General features: G+C 33.6%; 1 protein-coding gene across 1 annotated transcript in view; it reads left to right on the top strand.

Moving 5' to 3' along the window:
• PIK3C2G (phosphatidylinositol-4-phosphate 3-kinase catalytic subunit type 2 gamma) overlaps window positions 1-23235 on the top strand; it is a 385467-nt gene that overhangs the window by 111380 nt on the left and 250852 nt on the right. The window contains 1 exon segment of the mRNA XM_017888605.1: window positions 6559-6747. Coding sequence (XP_017744094.1) covers window positions 6559-6747 — 189 coding nt within the window.

Below are 23235 nucleotides of genomic sequence, written 5' to 3'. Positions count from 1 at the left end.
ACTAGACTACTGTCATCTTAACTAGATGAAGCTTCTTTTTCTGTCTTACTTGAAAATGTAAAACCGTGTGTTCAACAAGTGTGCCACAAATAAGAGGCTAGCATATTTATACTTAGGTTTTAATATGAAAAGATACCTTGAAATTTTAAATATATTCAAACAAAAGAGGTCAAAACCAACAAATAATAATCATGGTAACTGCCTTTAAATATCAGAGGTTTGTGTTTTTAAATTAACCCCAGTGAATTCTAATTGTTTTATATTTCAGTTTCTATTTAAGCTAATAACACTCATAAAACAAGCAACATTTTCCTCTGTTTCACCCACTCAAATACAATTATTAATGTTCAGCATGGTGCAGTTTTATTCTGGACTGTGAAAACAGATGGAGAACAGCCTTCAATGTGGTGAAACTTGTGTTAGAATCAGATTAACCTCAGTTTCCCAGTGCCACATTTTATCATTTAGTTGATGACTTAATTATTCCTTCTTTAAAACTGACCAAAAGTAATCACAGTGAGGAAGTTCAGACTCAATGGAACTCATGAAAATATGCCTGTGATATTTGTAAAAAATAAAAATCGAAAAAAAAAAATTCTTGATGTCAACCAAAAAATGCTTCCAAATCTAAAGACCCCAGAATGAAATATGTAACCGTATATGTTCTAAAATAGATTAGTGCTTCTACTTCTACCGTGAAGAATACCTAGTGCAAGACCAATCCCCTGACTGACAGAACTATGTTGAGAGAAAGATACGAAGCCACTGTTTTCATAAATTAAACAGAGAGGACTTTAGGTAAGCCTTGGGATTAAAGTGGCTTTCAGCCTGGAGTCACTTTCTATACCTGGGTCCTCCCACATGACTTGGGAAGGTAGAATATAAGAAGAGAATGCAGCTCCTGCTGACATATTTTTAAAAAGGCAGAATTTAGAGTTCAGTGATGCTAAGGCAGCTGGCATCTTCAGAGCATCATACCGCAAGACGAGAGCTACAGAAATCTGTATTGGAGTCTTCTTAAATATTTAGTTGAGTGCTAAACTACTCATGAGCAGGTGGAAACTTTCCGGGGCTTACAAGAGAACTACTTCAGGGAGATATAAAATAAATGTGATTTGAGAAGCCACACAATGCTGGAAGACATAGAAATTCTGACCAATAAGAATGGAGAAAGCTTACAGACCATCCCTTACATTTAATAAAGAAACCAAAATGATGCATATTAGGATTAAGTCCGTTCTAGCCCTAGATTAAAGACTGTACTAGGCTCAACCTAACAAATAATAAAAACCAGTCTCAAAAAAATTGAGCTGATCTTCCAGTAATTGAACTGTCTACTAAAAAAATGAGATTCAACACCTGAAAAATAGCAGAATGCTGACTCTGAATAATGTACTATTCTAAATGTCTAGCATATGATCAATAATTGAGAAAACTATTGGAAAATGTCTAGTATACAATCAGTAACTAGGAAAATAATTGGAAAGAATCAGGAAAATATAAAAATAGCTTGGGGAGAGGAAGTTGTAAATAGAAACAGATCCGAAGAGTTTTAAATTAGCAAATAATGATTTCAATACAGCTATTATAAAGATATTTAATGATTTTTTAAAAGATGTATATGAATGAAAAAATGAATCGTACTAAAAAAATGGAATTTAAGAACTGAAAACACAATACCTAAAATATTTGTTTAAAAAATCAGTAAATGGGCTTAATAGATTGCAAAATGCAAGAAAAAAAGAACAGTGAGCTTGAAGACAGGGCAATAGGAATTACCCCCATGTTAAGGTACAAAAAGAAAATAAACCTTGAAAATAATGAGAGCACCTTGTGACCTGAGGGACAATATTAAACAATATGTGTGCATTGGACACACCAAAAAGGAGAAAGATACTGAGGCAAAAAATAATTAAGGAGATGGCCAAATTTTACAAATTTGATTTTTTTGTAAAAATTAACCTACAAATATAAGAAGTAAAAGTCTTAGTAACCTCTAAGCAAATACATACTCTCTCTCTTCCGTCCTTCCTTTTTCTTTTCTTTTCTTTCTTTCTTTCTTTCTTTCTTTCTTTCTCTCTTTCTCTCTTTCTCTCTTTCTCTCTTTCTCTTTCTTTCTCTCTCTCTCTTTCTTACTTTCTTTCTTTCTTCTTTCTTTCCTTCTTTCTCTCTCTCTCTTTCTTTTGTTTCTCTCTCTCTCATACACACTCTAAATACATTATAGAGAAATTGCTGAAATTTCTTTTTTCTTGATTTCCTTTCTCTTTCTTTTCTTTCTTTCTTTCTTTTTTTCTTTCTTTCCTTCTTTCTCTCTCTCTTCCTTTTCTTTCTCTCTCTCTCTCTCTCACACAGACTCACAGTTATTTAGATATGTGTGGAGTGTGTGTTTAAAATAAGATAAATATATAAAATTTAGAAACATCAGTAGAAATTTTGAGAAAATAAACAAGGTTCATATAGCGAAACAAATATAATATTAATATTATAATAGTTCTATATGAAAGACACTACGAGATTTATCCAAAAACAACAACAACAGAAAAAAAAACAGAAGGCAGTAGAATACTTATAATACTATCTTTGTGTGTTGAAGATGAAAACAACTTTTTCAAATTAGAACTCTATACACAGTAAAATTGTATTTCTTAAAATTAAGGCCAAATGAAGATATTTTCAACCAAATGAAGCTGAGTTAGTTTATTATCAGTTCATATGTACTATACAAAATAATAAAATAAGTACTTCAAGCTGGAAGAAAATGATACTAGATGGAAACTCAAATCTATAAGAAGAAATGAAAAATACCCCAAAATAGGTAAATAAATAAAAAAAGTTTCATTTACACATTTATTAATTTATTTTAAAAGTGATTAAAGAAAATGAATCACAATGTACTCTGAGTTTATAATATATAAAAAATAAAATTTATAATAACTTCAATAAGAATGAAAATGGAAAATGGAAGTAAACTGTTCCAAGTTTTTTATATTACATGTAAGGATGCATAATGTTAATTCATGATTGACTGTAATATGCTTAAACAAAGATATTTTAATCTCTAGGAAAACCATACCCCTTAAATTTTAAGAGTATATTTAAAAGCCAAGGAGAAGATAAAAATGAAATATAACAGAAAAATATCTAAAAGGAAACATAAAAAAGAAAAAAGGGGACTAAGAAATGGTTTGGACAAAGAAAAAAAAACACCTCACAGAAACAATAGCAATACAGGGAGCCATTGGTATGATTAGGTGACCATATCAACATGATATTAAATGTAAACACACTAAGAACTTAAATAAAAAAGCAGAAGTTGTCAGCCTACATCAAAAAAGCAATATATAACTGTATTCTGTTTACAGGAATATGTTTTGTATATAAGCAATTAGATTAAAAGTAAAAGAATATTTACCAGGAAAATTATATCACCTTGCAAGATCTAGAAAAAAAAGTAATAAAGTTCAATACCCATTCATGTTAAAACTAGAAATAAAATGAAACTTTCTCAACCTTGAAAAGTGATCTATGAAAAGTTTATATAGTATCACGTTAAATCATGTAAGAATGAATCCTTTCTCCTAAGGTTGGAAACAAAGCCACAATGTCTGCTTCAAACATTTATCTTTAATCTTGTATGGGAAATCCTAGCCAGCACACTATGTGAAAAAAAAATTAAGGTAAAAATTGAAAAGAAAGAAATAACACTGACTATTTTCACACAGCATGATTATGTAATGGTCGTAACACTTAAGATAAATGTACAAGATCTAATTGTGTTCCAGTAAAAATATATATGAAATAAATTCTGTTTTGGAATTGTATTTACTACATCAAAATTTTATTTACTAAAATTTTACTAATTTTTTACTAAAATTTAGTAAATTATTTAATAAAATTTTATTTACTGAAAAGTGTAAAACTTTGCTAAGGAAAATTAAGGAAAATCTAAATAAATGAAAAATATACTGCGTTTATTGATTGAAAGATTCCTATGGTTAAGATGATAATTCTCTTGAAACTCATCTGTAAATAAAATATAATCCCAATGAAAATCTCAGCAGATTTTTGTAGAAATTGAAAAGTTGACTTCAGTATTTATGTGGAATGCAAAAAATCTAGAATAGTTAAAGCAATCATGAAAAAAGAACAAAGTCTGACTTCATAACGTGTGTGGATTTATGTACTATAAGTTTACAGCAATTAAGCTAGTGTGATATAGCTTAAGGATAGGCAAATAGGTCAATGGAATAGAATTCGGTGTAGATAGAATACAAAGCCAGAGACCCATTTGTAGGTTCAATGTATTTTTGACAATGCCACCCACGCCATAAATGAAAAAAGTACTTTCAGCAAGTAAAATATTGCTTTCAGAATACTTGAGGAAAAAAACCACAAGAATGAATGTTAACATAGCCAATGTTAAACAAATAGAGAAAGTAATAACTATTTTAAAAGTTCTGAATTGGACATCATCAAAATGTAAAACTATTCATGAAAAGCCCCCGTTAAGGAAATCTACAGGCAAGCCACATTCTGAGAAAAAATATATGCAAACATTTATATGACAAACTCTTTGTATCCAGAGTTTGGATCTAAAGAAATCATGCAAATGAATCTAAACAAACAAGTAGGGAAAAGACATGAGAAGAGAGCTCCAACAAAAGATATAAGAAAATAGCATATGAAAAATTGCTTAGACCCCGAGTAAATATAAATTAGAAGCACAATGAGATACCACTATACACCCATTAGAATGGATAACATTATAAAGACAGACAAAATCAAGAGTTTGCAAGAATTTGGTACAAATGGAACTATCATACTCTGCAAGCAATAATGTAAAATTTTACAATTACTTCGGAAAACAGTTTCACAATTTTTTGTAAAGATAAATACCTAACACATAACCACGTCCTTCCTCTCATAGATATTTCCTAGGAGAAATGAAAATACATTCATATAAAACTTGTACACAAATGATCGCAGCACTTTTATTCATAATACCCCCCAAAAGGAAGCAACCCAAATGTCCCTCAAACAGGAGAGTGAGTAAGTAAATGATGGCACAGTTACACAAAGGAATAATATTCATTAATTAAAAGGAATTAACTATTGACAAACTCAACCGATATGGATGATTTCAAAAACATTATATAATGGAGTGAAAGAAGCCATAAATAAAAACATATTTACTCTATGATTCCATTTATATGAAGTTCTAAAAGGTTAATATTTATCGAGAGAGAAAGAAATGATACCAGTGCTTGCCTCTGATGACATGAAAAATACTGTTTTATATCTTGATATGAGTGTGGTTGTTATCTGGTATACGCATTTGTAATAATTTATTGAACTGAATCTATGGCACGTCCTTGCATGTGAATTTGCTTTAACAAAAGGAGCTAAAAAAAAAGAAAGAAAGCATTGTTCAGTATTGGGGAAAAAAATTTAATCTGAGCAAATATGTTTTAGTAATTTTACTATGGATATTTTTTCTTCTGTGGCTTTTTCAGAGGGAAAGGTGGTAGCAAAATATAAGAAAAGGAACCTAAACGCACCTTCAAAATCACCTATAATCCAATCTTTTCTTTTTACAGATGAGGAAAATTTTAACATGAATTATAGAGAAACATAGACTTTTAAAAGATTTTTATATGTTTCATTAGCTTTCTTGGGAGTTTCAGCAGATTCAAGCTCAGTGTCAGTTTGGAGGAGAGAGTGCTCAAAAGCCATTGTCGTGCGAGGGAAGCTGTCCTCCAATTGAACTGTCGTCCTGAATGCTTCCACTGGAGTGTGAGCAAAACGTGATAAATTGTCAGCAAGTCAAGGCCCTAGTCCTAGATTTAGATCTTTTATTTCAGACTACTCTCCAGGGGGAAATACTTGAGCATATAAGAAACTAGCATCACTGACATTTTCACGCCAAACTTCCCATGAACTCTGAACATTTAAAGACATAATCCAGGGATGAATTGAGATCTTTGTTTTTGAAGTTAACAACAGCAAAGATTTCTGAACTCTGATAAAACTTACTTTGAGATGAAGAAATATCATTACTAAAATATGCCATTTTTTTCATAGGCCCACTTGGATCTCAGTTAATTTGTAAAAAATAAAAAATAAATAAATAAATAAAAGAAAGTAAATGGTTGATTACCTTTGTTCTAAATAGGATATGTCACAGGATTCAGATAAACTTGGTTTTCCCTAGAGGAGAGAGATTTTGCCAACCAAAATGACATATTAAAAAACAAAACAAAACAAAAAAACACACAAATAAGAGTGAACAAAAATAAATGTGAGTTATCTGAATTGATTTGAGAGTTATCTGAATTGATTTTTTCTTTTTCAAAATGATAATACAAAAGAATAAAGTTAGTGGAAAATAAACTGATGAAATAACCTATGAAGCTATCCCAGGAAGGTGAAAGACGTTTTTAAAAGTAAACTAAAATAAAATTCAAAGAAGTACAGTAAGGTTTGGTACTGCATATTTATAGCAACATTTGTTAGTGCAGCAAACTCCACTAAATTACTGTTTCCAATCTGGTTTTTCAGACTCTCTGAAGAAAAGAAAAGATATTTGTGGTTTTATCGCTTCTACTGCAATAATGAAAACTGCTCCCTTCCTTTAGTCCTGGGTAGTGCCCCTGGATGGGATGAAAGGACTGTTTCAGAAATGCATACCATTTTGAGAAGATGGACATTTTCTCAACCTTTAGAGGCTCTTGGGCTTTTGACTTCCAGGTAAGAATTGCATTAACAAGCATGATATTACTGACTGAGAAGAACTTGCTTGAAGAGAAATATAGAGCCATATAATTAATTCAATAGCTATTCTGTTTGTTCTCAATTTTGATAGTTATGGATATTAATTTTAAATAAATGTAAGCTATGAATATAAATTTTAAACAAATCTAAGTTATAATCATGTCTTCTGCCCTAAGCCTGTGGTATAATAAATGGTAGAAGTTTCTTAAATGAGGAGTCTAGTTCTTACAGAAATAATTTATAATTAAACAGGGAAAATAAAAATTCCTACTTCTTCTCTCAGACTAAAAGCAGCTTTAAAAATTAGGATCTTTTTTGTACTATTAAAATATGCAAAGTTTAGCAAAATGCCTGTGTAAAGTAGGTGTACAATTAATATGATAATGATGATGATAGGAATAAAAGAAAAAAATATATTCCTTGCATGTCCTTGAGATCTTCACTCAGAATCAAATGCATGGAGCACCAGGAAAGGGCTAATGATGTCTTCTTGTTAAAGAGAAACTTGTAGGAATAACTGTGGTAGCTGGCTCTGGTCCAGAAGAAACAAGTCTTCCTTGGCTTCCCTTTTATATTCAAAGCCAAGAAAAGATATTTTAAGTCTGTCCTGATAGCATCAGCTCACTGATGACATGAAGAAAGTCTGCAATCTCAAGCCAGGCAAAAAATTGTGAAACCCAGCTCTATTCTGAATCCATTCTCAAGAACCCGAGAGGAGGAGAAAGGTGGGAAAGGGAGTTAGTTACATGAAGAACTTTCTTCATGTGACCTAAATTGACTTTGAAAGATTTATTTACTAATTTGTGTCTTTCAGAAAACTTCTGAGGTGGGTAAAGGGGAGAGTGGGTTTTTCGAGCTTCTCAGTCACTGAATCTCGAAATTTACATACTATCTTTGCGCTCCTCACTTTGAAGATTTGATTAGTTTTATGGCTTCTTCCATTAACTGATGTGTGCTTAGATGCCTACCTCTTTCTTTGTATATATAATGGAATATATATATATATATATTTGCTTCTATTATTGAGCTTGCAACTTTTTTCTTTTATAAAGTTTCTTGTGTGGGGTCTTCTCTGACCTCGCCATGTAGAATTGATCACTCCTGGACTAGTACAGTGCTCTATTACTTTATACATTGCATTTTATGGTAACATGTTTATATGCAACATGTAAAATGTGTATATTTTCACTCACATCTGACTCAGAGCCACTCAAGGCAAAACAGATTGTCTCAATGTTTCTGTTTCCTGAAGGCTTAGTATTACCTAGGACATATTAATTCCTCAGTATTGAACCAATCACTTTTTAGATACATTATTATTATTTGTACAGTAGTTTAACATTTAAATTATAAGCAATTTGAGGACACTATCATTACTATTCATCTCCTACATGACTTTGTACAGTTGCATTAGTTAATAAAATAATTATATGGTAATTAACAATGGATTGGTTTCATTGGGATATTCATAATTCATCATGCTAGTGTTTAAATATCCTTTTGGAAAAAAGGTCTCATTTCCAACATAATCCTAACCCCTTTTTCTGGTTTAGATGTAAGAACAGCTAAAATCTGTAAAATGATTATGCTAAACTCTAGCTGGTTTTTGCTGAAGTTAGACTTGGGCTATTAGCACAATTATTATTTTGTCATTCTTGAACTGATTAACTAATGGGGAGTTCATTCAAAATGTGACAGTTACAACTGACAGAATAAGAGAAAATAAATATCTGACAAGGAAATTTTATTCAAAACATATAAAGACTCTTAAAACTCAAAAGCAGAAAGATAAATAACCCAATTGTAAAATGGGCAAAGGATCTGAATGGGCATTTCTCCAAAGAAAATATACAGATGCCCAACATTTACATGAAAAGATGCTTAATATCATTAACCATTAAGGAAATAAAAATGAAAATCACCTAACACCTAAGATAGCATACTCACTAGGACTGGCTATAATCAAAAAATACAAAAAGGACAAAATATAAAAGTGTTGTTGAGGATATAGAGACAATGGAAACCTCATTTATCTCTGGTGGGAATGCAAAATCATGTAGCCGATTGGAAAACAGTGTGGCAGTTTCTTAAGTGTTAAATCCAGAGTTACTATATGATCCAACAATCTTACTATTAAGTATATACCCAAGATAAATTTAAAAATATGCCCACTCAAAAACTCATGCACACATATTTATAACAGCATTATTCACAATATCCAAAATGTAGAAATAATCCAAATATCCACCAACTAATCAATAGATATGTAAAATGTGATCTACCCATACAAGATTAATATTATTTGATAATAAAAAGGAATGAATAGTGATATATGCTACAACCTGGATGAACCTTGACAGCATTATGCTAAGTGGAAGAAGTCAGTTACAGAAGACCACATATGGTATGATTTCGTTTGTATGAAATGTGCAGAATAGGGAAAGCTGTAGAGACATAAAGTAAATTAGCAGTAACTCAGAGCTAGGGCAGGTTGGGAGAAAATGGAGAATGACTGCTAACATGTATGAGGTTTCCTTTTGTGGTTATAATTGATATAATTGTTGCACAAATCTGGAAACGTGCTAAAAACATTGAATTTTGCACTTTAAATGGGGTGGATTGTAAGGTATTTCAATAATATCTCGGTAAAGGTGTTTAAAATTTTTGAGAAAATAATTGTGAAGGTAATATCTATGAATCTCTATAATATCTTTAAAGAATAATTTTCTAAAAAGATAACTTTCTAAAGTTTAAAGTTCATGGAATATTTTTTAGAAAAATATTTAATAGAATGAAGATTGTAATACTGCTCTGTTTACTCACTTATAAAATAAGAGGATTAGCTGGATGAACGTCAGTATTCTCTGATCCCTGTTAACTAAGCAGAATTATGCTTCATGAGTCTTCTTTATCTAAACAGATCTTCAAAATCCATTTGGCTTGTTCAATGTTTTACATGTCCAGATACAATTTTTACTTAGTGCACCTTACTACTATCTCATATTAACATCCATAATAACCCTATGATGGAAATACTATTATTATTCCCATTTTACCTATGAGGAAACTGAGGCCTATACAGGTTACGTTGCCCCAAGTGCCCTGTAAGTTGAAAACCTGGGAGTCAAATCCAGGTATTCATGAGAGCTTATAATCTGAACCATTCTGCTTAAAGCCTTCCTGCATAAACATGCTAGGCTATTTACATATGAAATATCTTGGCTATCCTAAACAGTTTTTTTAAATTGTAAGTAGGAGCAATTAGCTATCTCGGTCATGCGTGGATGTTTCTACTTCACTGTGTAGTTTCTTTTTTTTTCCTGAATAATCAGATTTTTAGAGGTTATGGGGACTGATTTTAAAGTAGAGGGTGTTTATTAAACTTCATTCAGGGAACTTAGTAGAATCCTGATTTATTTACACACTGGAAAGTTTCTTATCATGCACCAAATAAGTTCAATGAAAAGGTTGGAGTATTTCCATTGTACTCATCCTCCCACTCCCACTCTCAGTTTTACTGAACTATTAAAAAGCTTGAGGACAAGCTGTTTCCAGAAATGAACCTTTCAACTCCTCTAAATTAAAAGCTGACTTTTCTGAGAACAAACAGTATGTGCTTATTAAGTGAGTTGTCAGAGTGAGTTCTTGAGAGATCTATATTTTTCCTCCTTTGAACAATCTATTTTTTAAATGGTTTAACCTCTTGAGGACTGGTGTGCTCCATTTCCAGTTTGGAGAGTTTTTAATATTGCTATTTACTTAATCTGTCCAAAGGTTCAACATCTCCTTTTAGTTTATTTTTAGCAAGAGACATGATGAAATTTAATTTACCTAGGATGGGCCATACGGTGTTAATATTTCTACTACTGAGTGCCAGCAGAGAGCTCCCTGGGTACTGATAACTTCCATTAGAGAAGGCAGTGCTGTCAGGAAAACAGAGAAGGGCTAAGGGCTAAGGTCTGTGGTTCTTGGCAGATGGTAGCTATTTTCCTGAACCCTGATGCACAGGCACAACTATTCAACTGCTAATAACAAGCAAAAAATACCCAAGGAATTAAAAGTCAGTTCAAGGAAAGTATTCATTTAAAAATAGCAACTTTGAATTGGCATCAGAGGATTACATCAGAAGCTTAAATAAAAAATTTGACAAGGTACGAGAACTTGCCATCCCACATGATGTAAAATTATTGTTTTGCAAGAAGAAAAGCAATATTTAACAGACAGTGCCTTAGCTTCCAAAATTAGGTTCCTTGGAAAAATATTTCCAAAATATTTTTTTCTCCAAACCATTGTATTCTTTATTGTACATTTAATTTATACTGAGGCCATTGTTTACTAACATTGTAAATAGAAAGAATGGAATATGGCATAGGGAGGCAGTTAAAACTCCCACTTTTGACTGCATAATTAAATTATGAATGATGGTGTATCTTTTCCATTTATTTATTGAACAAAAATATGTGTACAGACAAATTGGTAGGCACTGAATCAAAGAGGTAGAGGAATAAGCCATAGTGACTGTCTCTAAACAAGGTACAATTTATAGGGAGAGACTCAAGCTAGAGGTCACCACGCAATGTGCTCTATACTATCACCAAAGTAAGTATTAAGTGCTCTACGAGCCCAGAGGAGAGAGAGGAAAATTCTTTAAGACAAAGTAAGGAGAAGTTCACAAAGAAATTGGATTCTGACTTGAAATAGTCATAGGAATTTTCTGAGTGGGGAATCGGGGAAATGACATTCCAAGAAGGAGGACTAGTGTGTGCATGGTTATAGAGGTTCAGAAAACAGTGAGTCATTTTATATAACATTAGAAGAGAATTATATCAGGAAACAAAGTTGAAAAGGGTGGTTCAATTTAGATTGTTTCAGGCCTGGTGAGCCAGGTAGGTACTATGAACTTGTTATGGCAGACCATGGAATTTTGTTAAGAACAGGAGTCATAAAATCAGATTTATGTTATATGTGCATAAATCTGGGATCAGTGTAAAGAACAGATTGAAAAAAGAAGAAAATGAGAGAAAGAATATTAGATAGATAATAGATATTGAAATAATCCATTTGAAAAATGGTCTGGGACTGAACTAAGAAGTCTAACTAAGCAGTAGGAACCCACAAAGCAGATTTGAGAGACATTTCAGAGGAAATTGAAAAAGAGAGAAGAAATAAGGAAGACTTCAAGCTTACAGACCTGAGAAACTTGATACGTAATTGCATCATTCACCAAGACAAGAGTTTTACATGAAAGAGCAAATTGTATGTGTTGAACGTTGGAAAGTTCTATTCTGGATATGTCACATTTTTAAAAACCCATGGGACACACAGAAGAAGATGCCTGGTATGCGGTTGTGTATACAGGTCTGAATCTTTGCAGAGAAATCAAAACTTGAAAAACAATGTGAGAGTTGTTGCTTTTCAGGCAGTAGTTGAAGCTACGGAAATAGAGGATGTGTAACAGCTACTGTGTGTAGCTATAGAGAGGAAGTACAGCAAGAGGACAGAGATGGAACTCTGGAGGACACCAACTTCTGTTGTTGTTGTTGTTGAGAGGGAGTCTTGCTCTGTCTCCCAGGTTAGAGTGCAGTGGCGCGATCTCGGCTCACTGCAACCTCTGCTTCCCTGGGAGAACAGCAACATTTTAAGGGCAGTGCAAGCAAGAAAAACCAGGAAAATAAAATGAAAATAAGCTGACCAAAAGGTTGCAGGAGATCCAGAAAAGGGTGGTATCTTAGAACTCTTGAAAAAGATTTTTGAAGGCTTTAAAGAAGTATTAAATAGAATTAGGTCTAAAAAAAGGTCAATGAATTTGGAAATCAGGTAGTCAATGATGATATCAATGAGAGCAGTTTTTTAAATTTAGTTTTAATTGACATAATAATTGTATATATTTAGGTGGTACAATGTAATCTTTTGATCTATATATACATTGTAGAAAGATTAAATAAAGCTAATTAACAAAGTCATCATCTCACAAACTTATTTTGTGTTTAGAATGTTAAAATGTGTTTTAGTAATTTCAAAATATATGATACATTGTTATTAACTCTGGTCTCCATGCAGTGCAATAGATCACAGAAACTTACTCTTCCAAGCTAATGAAACTTTGTACCCTTTGACCACAATCTCCTCTCTTTCCATTTCTCCTCTCCCCAAAGCCTCTTGTAACCACGTTTCTGCTCTGTTTTTGTAACATTGATCTTTTAAGATTCCACATGTAAGTGAGATTTTTAAAATATTTGTGTTTCTGTGCCTCGCTTTTTACGCTTAGCATAATGTCCTCCAGATTCATTCATGCTGTCATAAATAACAGAACTTCCTTCTTTTAAAGGATGAACAGTATTACATTGTGTGTATATACCACCGTGTCGTTATCCATTCATCCTTTAGTGGACACTAAGTTTGCTTCTATATCTTGGCTATTGTAAATAATGATTAAATGAATATGGGGCACAGATATCTCTTTGACATATTAATTTTACTTCATTTGTATATATATTCAGAAATGAGATTACTGGGTCATATTTTAATAGTGAAGTTAGATTCCATACTTCAAGTTCCTGAAAAGGAATAGGAGAGATATAAATGGTGCCTCTTGGAATAGAATTGACAATAAAGGCAAAAAGATAGCTAAAGTTGGAAGTGATCAGAAAAAGATGTTTGATGTTTGGGGTTTGTATCCCTTTTTAAATAAAAGAGCTTCCAGCATGCTTACAAGGTGAAAGGAAGGATATTTGAAGGGAAGATCAGAAAAGAGATGGATAGGTGAAGTAGCAAAAGGGGATGACACTAACAGCCAACAGCCTGGAACAAAAGTGCAAGCAAGAATTTTATCCAAGGACAAGAGTGTAACTTCTTCCTATCAAGTGAGAGGGAAGGAAAAATATGAATACAATTATAGATAAGTGTGGATATAGAAGAGAAAAATGTAGAAATGTCAGTATTCCCTATCAAGGAAGAGTGAAGGTGAGAATGAGGAAGGTGGAGTTATATAAACACAAAGATACATATTTTGTCTTTGTATGCTTTTGGAGTTTCTTGAGTTATTTCCAGATTTCACAGTTGGTAACATCAGCTTTGAAATCAGATCTATCTGGTTCTGCCAGTTATTCCTTGAATGACCTTGGAAAAGTTTATTTAACTTTAAAACAAAGAGTAATATTATGTACCTCCTAGGGTTCTTGTCTGGAACAAATAAGGTAAGGTACGTATGAGAGCATTCAATCAATGCTACCAAACATTCTTATCATCATCAATCCTTCATTATAATTACATTTTAAAGAGAATTTCGAGCTTTCAGATTTTTTCTTTGCCAAATGTTAAATATAAATAAATTCATGAGAAATATTTAATTTCTATTAAACATAAATGACTTAAATACACTTGTCGAAACTTACATGATAAAAAGTTAGCATCTTAATAATATTTTATAATCGAAGGGCATAATTTACAAAACACTTTACAATATATGACTTGAAATACAGAAAAATCTCCTTAATATTAGTCCCAACATCTATTTCCCCCATTTTACTGATCTCCATTTTACAGATGAAGACATTGAAACCCATTTGTTTATTCATGTATTCAATACATGTGTATTGATGGCCTCCTCACCTTAGGCACTTTGCTAGGTCCTGAAACTAGCAAATAGAAACATGATCTTTATTCATGGTCTTGCAATTTTCTGGAGGTAGATAATAGGCTATTACCAAATTATGAGTGTAAAACAACAGTTTTTATCACAGCTTTGAATAAAAGCTACATAATCCTATGATAACATACAACAAAAGAACCAAACCTTTCTTCAAAGGGGAAAAGTCTTCCCTAAGGAAGTTATATTCGAGCTCAAATCTAAAGGATAAGTGGGAATGAACTGACAAAAGGGAAAGAGTAAGATAATGATTTTCTGCGAAGAAGAACTTAAATATGACTAAGTCTTGAGACAGGAACTGCACATAGGAAACTGGAAGAGAGACAGTGTAGCTGAAGTCCAGGGGAGGAGTGTATGATTTAAGATGAACTGACATTTGAAGGTCAAACTAGAAGACCATGTTGAGGACTTCTAAAGCAGGACCAAGTTAGACAAATTGGCCTTTATACTAGTAGCAACAGTAAAGCATAAATGATTCGAAGTAACAGAATATTTTGAACAGATTTGCATCTCTTAAAGATCACTCTGGTTGCAGAGTGAAGCACAGATTTGGTGAGGAAAGCAAAAATAAATGAGCTTCCATGAACTCTTTACCCACGACTACGTCCTGAATGGTATTGTCTAAGTTTTCTTCTAGGGATTTTATGGTTTTAGGTCTTATGTTTAAGTCTTTAATCTATGTTGAGTTAATTTTTGTATAAGGTGTAAAGAAGGGATCCAGTTTTAGCTTTCTGGTTATGGCTAGCCAGTTTTCCCAACACCATTTATTAAATAATAGGGAATCCTTTCCCATTGCTTGTTTGTGTCAGTTTTGTCAAAGATCAGATGGTTGTAGATGTGTGGCGTTATTTCTGAGGCCTCTGTTCTGTTTTTTATATCTGCTTCGGTACCAGTACCATGCTGTTTTTGTTATGGTAGGCTTGTAGTATAGTTTGAAGTCAGGTAGCATGATGCCTCCAACTTTGTTGTTTTTGCTTAGGATTGTCTTTAACAAATGCCAAAATAGACAAATGGGATCTAATTAAACTAAAGAGCTTCTGCACATCAAAAGAAACTATCATCAGAGTGAACAGGCAACCTACAGAATGGGAGAAAATTTTTGCAATTATCCATGTGACAAAGGGCTAATATCCAGAATTTACAAAGAACTTAAACAAATTTGAAGAAAAAAGCAAACAGCCCCATCAAAATGTAGGCAAAGGATATGAACAGAGACTTCCCAAAAGAAGACATTTATGCAGCCAACAAACATATAAAAAAAGCTCATCATCACTTGTCATTAGAGAAATGCAAATCAAAACCACAATGAGATACCATCTCATGCCAGTTAGAATGGCAATCATTAAAAAGTCAGGAAACAACACATGCTGGAGAGGATGTGGAGAAATAGGAATGCATTTATACTGTTGGCGGGAGCGTAAATTAGTTCGACCTTTGTGGAAGACAATGTGGCAATTCCTCAAGGATCTAGAACTAGAAATACCATTTGACCCAGAAATCATTTACTGGGTATATACCAAAGGCTTATAAATCATTCTACTATAAAGACACATGCACATGTATGTTTATTGCAGCACTGCTCACAATAGCAAAGACTTGGAACCAACCCAAATGCCCATCAATGATAGACTAGATAAAGAAAATGAGGCACATATACACCATGGAATACTATGCAGCCATAAAAAAGGATGAGTTCATGTCCTTTGCAGGGATATGGATGAAGCTGGAAATCATCATTCTCAGCAAACTAATATGAGAATAGAAAATCAAACCCCACGTGTTCTCACTCTAAGTGGGGGCTGAATAATGAGAACACATGGACGCAGGGAGGGGAACATCACACACCAGGGCCTGTTGGGGAGTGTGGGGGTAGGGGAGAGAGAGCATTAGGAGAAATACCTAATGTAGATGACGGGTTAATGGATGCAGCAAACCACCATGGCGTGCGTATACCTATGTAACAAACTTGCCTGTTCTGCACATGTACCCCAGAACTTAAAGTATAATTTTAAAAAATAAATAAANTGAACAGTGAGAACACATGGACGCAGGGAGGGGAACAACACACACCAGGGCCTGTTGGGGAGTGTGGGGTAGGGGAGAGAGAGCATTAGGAGAAATACCTAATGTAGATGACGGGTTAATGGATGCAGCAAACCACCATGGCGTGCGTATACCTATGTAACAAACTTGCCTGTTCTGCACATGTACCCCAGAACTTAAAGTATAATTTTAAAAAATAAATAAATAAATAAATAAATAAATAAATAAAAATAAGCTTCCTGTTAGGAAGCAATGGAAGTAGTTCAGGTGTCAGAGAATGGCAGTCATCCTAGGAAGGTAGCAGAAATGATGTAATTAAATGAACAGAATGAGAAAATGGAAGTGAAAACGGCAGAATTGAATGGGGAGGGGCTGTGAAAAAGAGATGTTTCAAGGATGTATTAGTCTGTTCTCACATTGCTATAAAGAAATGCCTGAGACTGACTAATTTATAAAGAAAAGGGGTTTAATTGTCTCATGGTTTTGTAGGCTATACGGGAACCATGACTGGGGAGGCCTCAAGAAACTTACAGCCATGGTGGAAGACAAAGGGGAAGCAGGCACACCTTCACATGGCTGGGCAGGAGGAAAAGAGACGGGGAGAGGTGCCACACACTTTAAACAACCAGGTCTCACTAGAACTCTATCACTAGAACAGCACCAAAGGGGGAAATCTGCCCCCATGAGTGAATCATCTCCCACAAGGCCCCACCTCCAACACTGGGGATTACAGTTCAACATGAGATTTGGGTGGGGACACAAATCCAAACCATATCAAGGCTCAGTTCTATGTTTCTCTCTTATGTAAGTAGGTCATAATAGAAACATTCACCAACATGGGGCACACTAGCTGACAAGCAAATTTTAGAAGAGTCTTATTGTTCAGGCCAGGCACAGTGGCTTACGCCTGTAATCCCAAAACTTTGAGAGGCCGAGGTGAGGTTGGCAGATCATCTGAGATCAGGAGTTTCAGACTAGCCTGGCCAACATGGTGAAACCCTGCCTCTACTAAAAATACAAACATTAGCCAGGCATGGTGGCACAGGCCTGTAGCCCCAGCTACTCAGGAGACTGAGGCAGGAGAATCACTTGGACCCAGGAGGTGGAGGTTGCAGTGAGCCAAGATTGTGCCACTGCACTCCAGCCTGGGTGACAGAGTGAGAGTCCATCTCAAAAATAAATAAATAAATAAATAAATAATTTTTAAAAAGATTATTGTTCAGATTAGGATTCGTTGGCTTTGAGGTGTTTTGAAATGATTGCATTTACAGATTTGGTTGTTCAAAAAATCTGAACTAGAGACTCCAGTTTGTTTTCTAATCATCCACAGAAGGATGTGAATTAAATGAAGGATATAGATGAATTTGCTTAGAGAGAGGGAACATAAGGTAATAAAAGAACAGCCTTGATGTTTAAACTCAAAATTTCTATCCTTTTCAGTGCATCATGTTACTTTTACATATGATGTTTAGTGCATCCGAACATAATATCTACATGGTGCTTTCAATACACTACTGGCTTTATGACAGTGACTTTTTAAGACTAGCTACATGTAAAATCAACGTGTAATTATATAAGAGGAGTGAAATCAAGAACTATTCTTTAATTGTAAATAGTCATTTTAATTCACTAATACAATGACCATCTAGTTAACTCCCAATTTCTATACTCAAGTCCATATACTATCCATCAGGAAATATATCTGTATTGTTCCATGTCTCCTTGGGTCTGAGATTCATTATTATTCCCTTTAGATCATGACTGGGCCAATGCCCTAGTCCAATTACACAGATCACACTACTTACTATTAAATATCTTTATTGATCCATTTAGAATGCAATAAAATAAATAATATACCCAAGATAATCTTGTGATTTTATGTAAGTACATATAAAATATCCAGTCAAAAAAATGAAAGGTCCGTGCTGGGGGTGCTGCAGAAAATCTACTGGCCTAGTGTTTTGGATATTTGGATGACATTTCAGTGCCACAAACAAATGGTTTTGGGAAAACTGCTTATACTCTGAGTTTGAGTTTTTTCATCGGTATAAGGAGATTAAACTAGGTCTCAAGTTTCTTTGGGTTCTAATATTCTGTAACCATATAAAAATCCTTGAAAGAGCATGAATTATTCAGTAGATAGACATTTACAATCATCTTTAAAATCCTATTCACCACTTTGCCTAGAAAAAAAAATTCTTCTGTCACATCTGATCATTTTAGTACTAGAAAATAGCAGAGATATTCATATTGACATTTTTCTTCCAAGCTGATGCTGAGTGTGTCATCAGATTCAAAATCTGTTGGAGAAACAGTTCTGTACTTCTGATGATTTTCTAATTCTAACCTGCTTTTAGCTGTGAATAAGCCTAATGGGCATATTCTGCACTGAATTCTTGGCTGTGTATTCTGAAGGAAGTCTGACATTTCCATTACACTTAAATTTGATCTCAGATTTCTTTGCTCAGTTTACTCAAAGTTGCTTTTTTTAAAGGTCGACATTTGTTACATCGCATTTGGCTTTCACCCATCACTTCAAAAGTTCTTTGAATGAGATATTTTCCCTATATCCTTTTCAAACTAGAAAAAGAGGAACAAGTGAAAAAAACAATAAGGGGAGAAAATTTTAAAATGAATAGAACTGTTTTTTTACTGTCAAATAGAAGAACTTGAAAAATATATTATTCTGTTGAAATTTTATATCATGACTCCACTGGCCCTATAGACATTTACCTAAATCCTCTGGATATTCCTACAGTACTCTGAGATGAGAGGAACTGTGAATGTTTGAGAAAAGAGAAGAGTAATGACGATTCCCAAGTCTGAATGCTGGTCAGATGACTTCACAGATAATTGGAGTCCAGAGAAAACACAGGCTGAGAAACAGAGCGCAAGGGCTAATTCCTTAACTTATGGCCACATAATGATGACCCATGCCAAACTGTGCTGTGTACTGAGAGGTTCTAAAAGTGAGGTCTGAAATCCCCAAAATGCTTACAGGGGTGTTACAAGTCTAAAATACTTTCCATAATAATTCTAAGATGCTATTTTCCTTTGTCACACTCATTTGCTCATGAGTGTAGAGAGGAGTTTTCCAGGGGCCACGTGATTTAAAATAAGGCAACAGATTTAACGTGGAAGCAGTAAGATAATCCAGCTCTCTTCCGTTAAGGCACACGTTAAAGAGACTTGCAAAAATGTAAAACAATATTACTAATCTCACCAAATATTCTTTGTTTTGGAAATATTCTTTTCAGGAATATATTATTTATGTTAACATAAAATGGGTTTATTAATGTGATTGTAAATGAATTAATAAATATTTCTTAAATGTCCTGAATTTATTTCTAATATAATTATTGATAGATATCATTCACATAAGCCAAAACTCTTTGAAGTCTTCAATAATTTTAAGAATGTAAAATGTCCTAACACCCAGCATTAGAAAACCACTGTTGTACAACAAATCCTAACCACTGGTCATTTATTATTTCCACCTTGAGCTGGAGAGTTACCTGAACACTTAGTGCTCTTCCTTCCCTGCACATGTAAGCATTACCATTTCATCTTAATCCTTTGCTTGGCCCTCCATTTTGTGTTTACCCTACATTGTTGGCAAGATATAGAGTTGCTATTTCACTGAAGTTCCTTTGAAAATAATCATGACGTTGCTTTAATTATACCTTTTCCACCTTCAGAATTTTTAGCCACGTGTCTTTGATTCTTTTTATTAACCCTTACAATCTGAGTCTTCATGGAGTATTTTTTTCTTTGTCTCTCAATGTCTTCGTTGGACAATGGCCCATGTTCAAGTGTAGGTAATGTCTTAATGGTTATTGTACAGAGTTATATTTATCTTAGCGATGAGATCTTATGCTTTAACAGATTCCAGAAACTCAATTGTTAGCTCAACTTGGAGGCCAGCTAAATCCTGAACAGAAAGACAGAGTGATTTGTGTTTCCTCCCTATTAAGACACATTTGGGAAAGTAAATTAAGTAACATAAAGTGTTTAGGTGAACACTTACAGAATAATGAATAACCTTAAAGAACTGATTATTGTACACAAACTCTTGTTAAGCCTAATTTTAAGAAATATTTTTCCTAATAAATGAAAATTTATTTTGCTTTACATGATCTCCTTCCTAAGAAACAATGAAATTTTACTGACCTTTATCTTTTTTATATCTCAAACCAGATCTCCATTTATTACATTGTAATAATCTATTTTATGATTGATTATAAGGAAGTTTCTTATAAACATAATTAAGTTCCTAGTTGACATCAGCCCGATGAATCTTCTGGCAGTATTTTGTTTCTCTCCAACACTCAAAGTGTAATATCCATTTCAATAGTAATTAGTACTTCCAAGGTTAACAGAATTGCTAAACAGTGTCTCCTGGTGTGGCATGCAGGAATTATATGTGTATTTTTCAAGCAAATCAAATAAAGCAGGATAACCTGGCTTGTGGGAAATTCAAAACAGGTTGCAGTTCTTCTATTACATATGACATTTCAGTCTGTAAATATCACACCAAAGTCAGAGAAATAATGGGTAGCCCTCACCTCATTGAGGATCAAGTTACTAAGCATGAAATGCCAACAACTATATCCCAAAAGAGTGTTCAAATAATTTCAGGTAATATCACAGAAAAGAAATGCCAGGATTTGTGGAACATATTTGTCCATTGATCTATACCTGAGTTCAGGGGCCCTGAAAAGGTATCAAATTAAGCATTAATTCTCCAGAGGTATCTTAGGTTAGAAGAAAATTCTAAGTCAACTAAAAAGTAGAATGCTTGTTCTTTCACACAACAATGTATACTCTAAAAAGGGCATATGATTTGAAGCTTTTTTCTAGTGTTAGTCATGAGTTTGTAATTATTCATATATATTCATTAACTAGTTGGACAAGCTTTACTTTTAAAAAGTATTATTCACTTTCTTAGTAATTAATAAAACTTTCTTATAGAAAATTTGAAAACTTTTAAAACTTAGCTTAAAAGGAAAATTAAAGTAATCTATGACACTTCCATTCAGATATTTGGTATTAATATTTTGGTCCTTCCCATCCTTTTGTTAATCATATTGAGAAACATGTATATATTTTTTAAATGGTAATATACTACAAAAAATGGCTCTTAGTATTTTATTTCACTAAACATTTTTTTTACTATTTTTAAGGAATGCATATATTCCATCACATAGTTAGATCATATTTAATTTAACTATTAATTTTTAGACATTTAAATTATTCCCAATTTTGTTTGCATACCCATATCTTCACACACATCACTCATCATATTCTTAAAATAAATTCCCAAAAGGTAAATAGATAGATCAAAAAAATAAGTACGCTTAAAAGTTTTTTTTGTATTTGTTTTGATTCATGTTGACCTATATTGCCAACAAGTGTGAAAAAGCCCATGTTCCAGGAACGTCAGGAGTACTACTGGCATCATTTTTAATGTGGCCAACACTTCCCAAAATAGTCAGATGCAAGCTATGTTCGGATATGCTTTAATGTCAAGTTAGGCCTTAGTCACATCTCAGAATGTCATGTGGTTAGTTTTATAGCTATTTCTCTTTCAGTTTCTTCTTGAACTTCAAGCAGTAGTAATGAATAAACAGAGACATCTCTTTCCATTCAAGTGCAAAAAATTATTCCCAGCATTTGCATATACTCATACAAATACACAATTTTCCTTTTTGACTGTACTGCATAGGTATTGTATTACTAATTTTTTGTTCTCCTGTTTTTGAAAAAAAACAAATGCAGGCATACCTTACTTTATTGTGCTCTACTTTACTGTAATTCACAGATAGTGTGTTTTTACAACTGAAGATTTGCGGCTTCCTTGAGTCAAGAAAATTTATTGGTGAGGTTTTTCCAGCAGCGTGTACTTACTTTGTGTAACTATGTCCCTTTTTGGAAATTCTCACAATATTTCAAGTATAATTGTCATTATTATATCTGTTATGGTGATCTGTGATCAGCGATTGTTGATGTTACTATCGCAATTGTTTTGAGGCACCACAAGATGCACCCACCGTACAGAATGAACGCAATCCATTAATGCTGTGTGTGGTCTGTGTCGTCCACCTTCTAGCTGCTGCCTGTCTCTCTCCCTCTCCTTGGGCCTCCCTATTCCCTGAGACCCTACAATATTGAAACTAGGCCAGTTAATAACCCTACAATGGCCTCTAAGTATTCAAATGAAAGGAAGAGTTATATGCCTTCCACTTGAAATCAAAAGCTTAAAACGATTAAGCATAGTGTGAAAGGCATGTTGAAAGCTGAGATAGGCCAAAAGCTAGGCTTCTTGTGCAGAACAGTTAATCAAATTGTGAATGCAAAGGAAAAGTTCTTGAAGGAAATTAGAAGTGCTATTCCAGTGAAGACAGAACTGATATGAAAGTGAAACAGTCTTATTGCTGCAAGGGACAAAGTTGGAGTGATTTGGATAAAAGATCAAATCTCACAACATTCTCTGAAGCCAAAGCCTAATCCAGAGAAAGGCCCTAACTCTCTTCAATTTCATGAAGGTTAAGAGAGATTAGGAAACTGCAAAAGAAAAGTTTGAAGCTAGCAGAGTTGGTTCATGAGGTTTAAGGAAAAAAGCTGGGCGGGCGCAGTGGCTCATGCCTGTAATCCCAGCATTTAGGAGGCCGAGGCAGGTGGATCATGAGGTCAGGAGTTCAAGACCAGATGACCAAGATGGTGAAACCCCATCTCTACTAAAAAAACAAAAATTAGCCAGGCATGGTGGTGGG

This window comes from Rhinopithecus bieti, unplaced genomic scaffold (assembly GCF_001698545.2).
Source record: "Rhinopithecus bieti isolate Rb0 unplaced genomic scaffold, ASM169854v2 scaffold_15769, whole genome shotgun sequence".
NCBI classification, from domain to species: Eukaryota; Metazoa; Chordata; class Mammalia; order Primates; family Cercopithecidae; genus Rhinopithecus; species Rhinopithecus bieti.
Note: the sequence above shows the minus strand (reverse complement) of the source record. Positions and strands in the feature narration are given on the sequence as shown.